The sequence below is a fragment of the Dama dama genome, chromosome 1, assembly GCF_033118175.1.
Source record: "Dama dama isolate Ldn47 chromosome 1, ASM3311817v1, whole genome shotgun sequence".
Taxonomy (NCBI): Eukaryota; Metazoa; Chordata; class Mammalia; order Artiodactyla; family Cervidae; genus Dama; species Dama dama.
Window position 1 is genome coordinate 82418036 of NC_083681.1, and position 6223 is coordinate 82424258.

At 52.9% G+C, this 6223-nt stretch overlaps 1 protein-coding gene across 1 annotated transcript; it reads left to right on the forward strand.

Moving 5' to 3' along the window:
* The first annotated feature begins 263 nt into the window (after window positions 1-263).
* On the forward strand, window positions 264-5034 carry CNTF (ciliary neurotrophic factor). Its single transcript, XM_061120596.1, has 4 exons — window positions 264-377; window positions 1642-2123; window positions 4389-4581; window positions 4885-5034. Exons 1-4 carry the CDS (start codon window positions 264-266, stop codon window positions 5032-5034), a joined length of 939 nt encoding a protein of 312 aa, XP_060976579.1.
* Window positions 5035-6223: the final 1189 nt, after the last annotated feature.

Sequence of the window (6223 nt, forward strand, 5' to 3'; positions counted from 1 at the left end):
CCCAAGGCGCTGAGGAGGAGAGGGATGGAGGCAGACGCCGCAGGACAAAAAGCTGATTGAAAAGGGGCCTTTGATTCCACAGGCGCAAAAATCCACAGCCAGGAATTCGCCGCCACCTCTGAGTCAGGCTGGGGGTGGGGGTGCACAGTCCCGTTAGGAGAGAGATGCCCAGTGCGTTTGGCCTGAGAGGCACATTTCTGACTGGGACCAGTGTAGACAGACCCAGCTCCCCCGTTTGCTGGGCCCGGCCGCTGAGTTAGGGGATGGCTTCTGCGGAGCATTCACTGCTCCCCCCTCGCCGCCGGGACCTGTGTAGCCGCTCCATCTGGCTAGCACGGAAGATCCGTTCAGACCTGACTGCTCTGGTGGACTCTTACGTAAGTTGCCGACGTTGCTGGTGTCTATTTTCACTTCTCTTCTGACCCCACCCTTCACCATCATATTTCTGCCCTGTTACCGGTTCAAAAGCCCTAATTGTGCAGTCACTTTATACACTGGGCACCTGTCGTTTGACATGGCCCTTTCCCTAAAGAAAAGTCCTAAGACCTTTTTTTCTATACGCTATTTAGGAAACATGTTCTTTAAATAAGGAAACGTATTTGGGGTTCTAGGTAGAATTGTCTGTATGTTTTGGAGGCTGTTCCTAATTTGAATATCTGTCTCAATTCTGGCAGAGTAGATGAACCATGAGCCCTCCCAAGTTTGGTTCTTCATATATATATGTTGTTCTGACTTTTTTAACTATGTAAACAAAAGTCTGAGTGAGGTGTATAGAACTGGGTGAAGAGCAGCATAAACCAACCAGTTTTTCCTATTATAGTATTAGGACCCTATACAGTCAGAAGTATTTGTGTGTCTAAATAGAAAGGTCACCTATAAAAAAAAAAGTCTCCTGGAAGAATCCCTGGGGAACTGGGCAAGTGTCCGATTCTTAAGGAGCTAACCATGGAGTTAGGTATGTTTCTGTAGGAGGATTCCTGTCAGTCTTTACCTAGGGCCTGCTGTGGGAACACTGCAGGCTCCCATGGAAAGTTCTGAATTTAGGTTCTTGGAGGGCTGGTTTATCTTCCTAAAGCCCAGCATTCAGAAATCAGACTTTCAAATACAAATTAAAAAAAAAAAAAAAAAATATATATATATATATATATATATATATATATAGCTATTGATTTCTAATAATTGTCCTCGCCAGTGAGAGTGGGCAGTGGAGAGGGCTGTTAGAACAGTTCCGTCAAGGCTGTGTTTTAGAGCTGCTTAGGTATGGCCAGTGTCTTTAGGTGTATTTAAAATACTTAAACTCCAGTATGACTGTAAAATTCTAGGTGCCAGCAGAGAGTGTCAGGTGGGCAGGAAAAACTATTCTAGACCAGGCGGTGGCTTTCAGCCTTTGGAACCTAGCAAAAGCTGCAGAGTCTCGCAAGAAAAGTGAACAGATAGTCCAAGCGGTGTGTATAAATTCTGGGAGAATAGGGTCTTCCTAACGCCAGTCACGGATCCCAGAGGAAGAATTCCTCTTCTAGACTATTTTCTTCACAGTCTGGACCCTTGGCCAGGGAAGTGAGTAGACTGTGCGCTTAGAGGTGAAGTGAGGACGGTGGCGTGACTGCAGGAGGGGTGACGTTTCTCTGTATCCTCGGCCAGATGAAGCACCAGGGGCTGAACGGGAACGTGAACCTGGACTCCCTGGAAGGTGTGCCGCCGGCCAGCTCCAGCAGATGGGGCGAGCTGACCGAGGCGGAGCGGCTGCAGGAGAACCTCCAGGCCTACCGCGCCTTCCACGGGATGTTGGCCCGGCTGCTGGAAGACCAGCGGGCGCACTTCACCCCAGCGGAAGACGACTTCCACCAGGCCATCCACACCGTCCTCCTCCAGGTGGCCGCCTTCGCGTACCAGCTGGAAGAGCTGATGGCGCTGCTGGAGCACCGGGTGCCCCCCAGCGAGGCCGGCGGGCCGCCCCTTCTCGCTGGGGAGGCTGGGCTCTTTGAGAAGAAGCTGTGGGGCCTCAAGGTGCTGCGGGAGCTTTCTCAGTGGACGGTGAGGTCCGTGCACGACCTGCGGGCCATCTCCCGACAAAGTGGGGTCCCCGCGCGTGGGGGCCGTTCTGCCACCAAGGACAAGAGAACGTAGCGGTTACGCTCCCGCTCCCTCCCACTCGCTTTCTCTCCTGAAGGGACAGACTGTTGTTCTCCGAGGCCTCGGTTCCCCAGGAAAATGCAGTGGTCACGCTCCCGCTGCCTCTCCCTCGCTTTCTCTCCTGACGGAATAGACTCTGTTCTCCGAGGCCTCGGTTCCCCAGTCCTGGTTTTGAAAACCTCTAAAACCACAGGCATTTTCACAGGGTTGGAGATACGGACAGATGGGCATACAGCTTTATTCTGGGGTGCATGCGTGTGAGTGTGTGCGCATGCCATAAGGGAATGATGGACATACAGGTTTATTCTGGGGTGCGTGCGTGTGTGTATGCCTGTGTGCGCGCATGCCATAAAGGAATGATGGACATACAGGTTTATTCTAGGGTGAGTGCATGTGAGTGTGTGCGCGTGCCATAAGGGAATGATGGACATACAGGTTTATTCTGGGGTGAGTGCATGTGAGTGTGTGCGCATGCCATAAGGGAATGATGGACATACAGGTTTATTCTGGGGTGAGTGCATGTGAGTGTGTGCGCATGCCATAAGGGAATGATGGACATACAGGTTTATTCTGGGGTGAGTGCATGTGAGTGTGTGCGCATGCCATAAGGGAATGATGGACATACAGGTTTATTCTGGGGTGCGTGCGTGTGTGTATGCCTGTGTGCGCGCACGTGCCATAAAGGAATGATGGACATACAGGTTTATTCTGGGGTGAGTGCATGTGAGTGTGTGCACATGCCATAAAGGAATGATGGACATACAGGTTTATTCTGGGGTGAGTGCATGTGAGTGTGTGCACATGCCATAAGGGAATGATGGACATACAGGTTTATTCTGGGGTGAGTGCATGTGAGTGTGTGCGCATGCCATAAGGGAATGATGGACATACAGGTTTATTCTGGGGTGTGTGCGTGTGTGTATGCCTGTGTGCGCGCGCATGCCATAAAGGAATGATGGACATACAGGTTTATTCTGGGGTGAGTGCATGTGAGTGTGTGCGCGTGCCATAAGGGAATGATGGACATACAGGTTTATTCTGGGGTGAGTGCATGTGAGTGTGTGCGCATGCCATAAGGGAATGATGGACATACAGGTTTATTCTGGGGTGCGTGCGTGTGTGTATGCCTGTGTGCGCGCGCGTGCCATAAAGGAATGATGGACATACAGGTTTATTCTGGGGTGAGTGCATGTGAGTGTGTGCACATGCCATAAGGGAATGATGGACATATAGGTTTATTCTGGGGTGAGTGCATGTGAGTGTGTGCGCATGCCATAAGGGAATGATGGACATACAGGTTTATTCTGGGGTGCGTGCCATAAAGGAATGATGGACATACAGGTTTATTCTGGGGTGAGTGCATGTGAGTGTGTGCACATGCCATAAGGGAATGATGGGCATACAGGTTTATTCTGGGGTGTGTGTGCACGCACGTGTGTGTGCACGCAAGTGTGCCATAAAGGAATGATGGACATACAGGTTTATTCAGGGGGGCTTGTGTGTGCGCGCACGCGTGCCATAAAGGAATGATGGACATACAGGTTTATTCGGGGGGGGGGGGGGTGTGCACGCGCGTGTGTGCGCGCGCGCGCGCAATAAAGGAACGCGGGCAGGAGCAACGCCCCCCAGTGCAGAGCTCTCATCTCTCCTACCCACTCAACAGCCTCTGCAGGCATGTCACAGCCTCACAGATAGATAGACTTTTTAACTCCAGTCGTGGATGACTCTTCTGAGAAGACTGAAATAGTGAGTTAAAAATCATGGACTCTCGCCAGTTCAAACTCTCAGATAATAAAGATCGTGATTAACATGTGTCGAGTATCCACCGTATTGAAGCGCCCTGCCAGGCGTTTATGGGAATCATGATTTCCCACGATGCTGCTGAGGGGAGCGGTGGTATTTCCATTTGGCAGATGAGAAGACAGGCTCGCAGAAATGGGTACAACTTGTTCAGGGTTACCCGCCTATCAGATGGCACCCTGAATTTGGACCCAGGCGTTTCGCATCTTAAAGCCTGTGTGCCCTGCACTTTAGACGCCTGGTTACGGGCATCTGTCACGGCTCCTCTTTGCCCCCGAGGGTTGGGAAGTGCGTCCGTGTACTCTATCCCCGGGGCTGAGGAAAGAGCCCCCAACTGTGTCCTGAGCGCTAGCACTTGCTGCCGGAACTTGGAAGGAAGCGAGCCGTGGAGAGCCTCAGCGCGGCCCTCCCGCTTCTGGAAGCTGGCACTGTGCGGGCATGCGCTGCGCTTTCAGGTGCCCGCTGATGCCCTTGAGTGCGGGCCTGGGCACAGCGCCCACCGGGTTGCCTCAGCCCGCTGCAGTCAGCACCGCAGTGGCCGACAGGCCCCGCAGCCCAGACCTCCCTGAGCGGCGTGTAGGGCGCTGCTTGGGTGAAAAAGGCCAAACCCTGCACCAGCCGCCCTCTGGCGTCAGTCACGCGGAGGGCGTGAGGCCCACTCCGTTCCCCGTGGGAATGCAGCGCTTCTGAAGCCACGCAGCGCGGCCTTCCTACGTCTCAGTAAAGGGCACGGCTCTGCGCCTAATGTTCTTGAGAGGAACTCTGAAAAGCACCAACTAAAGGCGGGCGTTAAAGGGAAAGGTCACTCAGGCCGGCTTATGAGCTAGCGGGGCAGGGGCATCAGAAGTTCCCGGGGCGTCATTGGCTTCACCGTGCCAATGGATGCACGCTCAGGGCTGGGGGCTCAGATCACTTCGGTTTGCTCACTTGAGCCTTCTTTTCTTCTTAAAGGACCCCGAGTCAGCCAGGCCCGGCGGCCTGATGGGTCTGCGTCCCGCGCCCCGGGACCGAGCGTGCACAGCGCTCGGGCCAGGCTCCCGCGCGCAGGGAAGGCGGGTGCGCGTCAGACCGGGACTGGACTGCAGTCTGAGCTGCGTGTAAGGGGCACGCGGCTGAAGGCAGGCAGGGGCGGGCAGAAAGGCTTCCCGAGGAGGCAGGGGTCCAGCGTGTCTCAGGGGCGGGATGAGGAACAGAAAACCCTGGAGAAGCACCAGGGACGAGTGGCCTTACTCGAAGAAAATGAGGCGACAATACACAGTTGGGTCCGGCCACCACTGGAAGTTTATTGCTGTGTTTGTAACGTTGGTCATGGCATGTATCACTTTGCAGTGAATGCATAGAGGAAGGAGTATTTCATTCAAGCTTCTCCTTGTTTAAATGGTTTCTTCTGCTTAAGAGCAGTACTTTAAAATACTTGCTTATGAATATGAAGTGCTTAGATGTATCTGTACAGTATATTAGGCTCTTCTGGTTTAATGAAGAATGATCTGACTGACATTTCTTTGTGAGAAGTACTGATTACACCTTTAAGGCCCCCAATCATTACAATTTTTTTAGGAAAGATTTTGTGTGTGTGTGCGCAGGTGAGGGGCGGGGGGCCGGGGGGGCAGGGGGGCGGGGGCATTTTTAAAACCTTAATTGAATTTGTTACAATATTGCTTCTGTTTTAAGTTTTGGTTATTTTGGCCAGGAGGCATGCGGGCTCTTACTTAGCTCCCCAGCCAGGGACGGAACCCTCGCTCCCCGCATCGGAAGGCAGAGTTCTAACCACTGGACTCAGAGGGACGTCCCTGTGCAATTTTTAGTGTATTTATTTTTCTGGCTTCTTTGGGTCTTCTGCGGTGCCCAGGATCTCTGGTCTTCGTGGTGGCATGCAGGATCTTTAGGTGGGGCCTACGGAATCTCGTGCCCCGACCAGGAATCGAACCTGGGCCCCCTGCATCGGGAGCGTGGAGTCTTAGCCAGCGGACCCCCAGGGACGTACGTCCCCGCTGTGTGTTCATATTGAGCGGCTGTGACAGGGCAGACGTGTAGGAGTTTCAGATGCCAGTGGAACATGGCTTCAGCTCTGCTGAGTCACACCTGAAGGAATTTTTATCTACCAGACGCACATTTGAAGTGGCAGTGGGTCCAGGAAAAGTGTAAGTACTAACTACTGGATGAGAGGAGGTAGAAAGATCAGGTCACAAAAGTTGTGTGTCTTCTGAGGGCATTCCGAGGCAGCATGCTAGGAGCTGTGTGCCGCTTTCTACTGCAGGAAACTTGCAATATGCCTCAAGAGAAATGTGGA

What these genes read in the sequence shown, in the direction of transcription:
- CNTF (XM_061120596.1), top strand. Translation starts at nt 264, where the DNA reads ATGGCTTCTGCGGAGCATTCACTGCTCCCCCCTCGCCGCCGGGACCTG. An exon ending in CTGCTCTGGTGGACTCTTAC is followed by an intron (nt 378 to 1,641) that starts GTAAGTTGCCGA and finishes ATCCTCGGCCAG; the next exon opens with ATGAAGCACCAGGGGCTGAA. An exon ending in GCCACCAAGGACAAGAGAAC is followed by an intron (nt 2,124 to 4,388) that starts GTAGCGGTTACG and finishes CTGCGCTTTCAG; the next exon opens with GTGCCCGCTGATGCCCTTGA.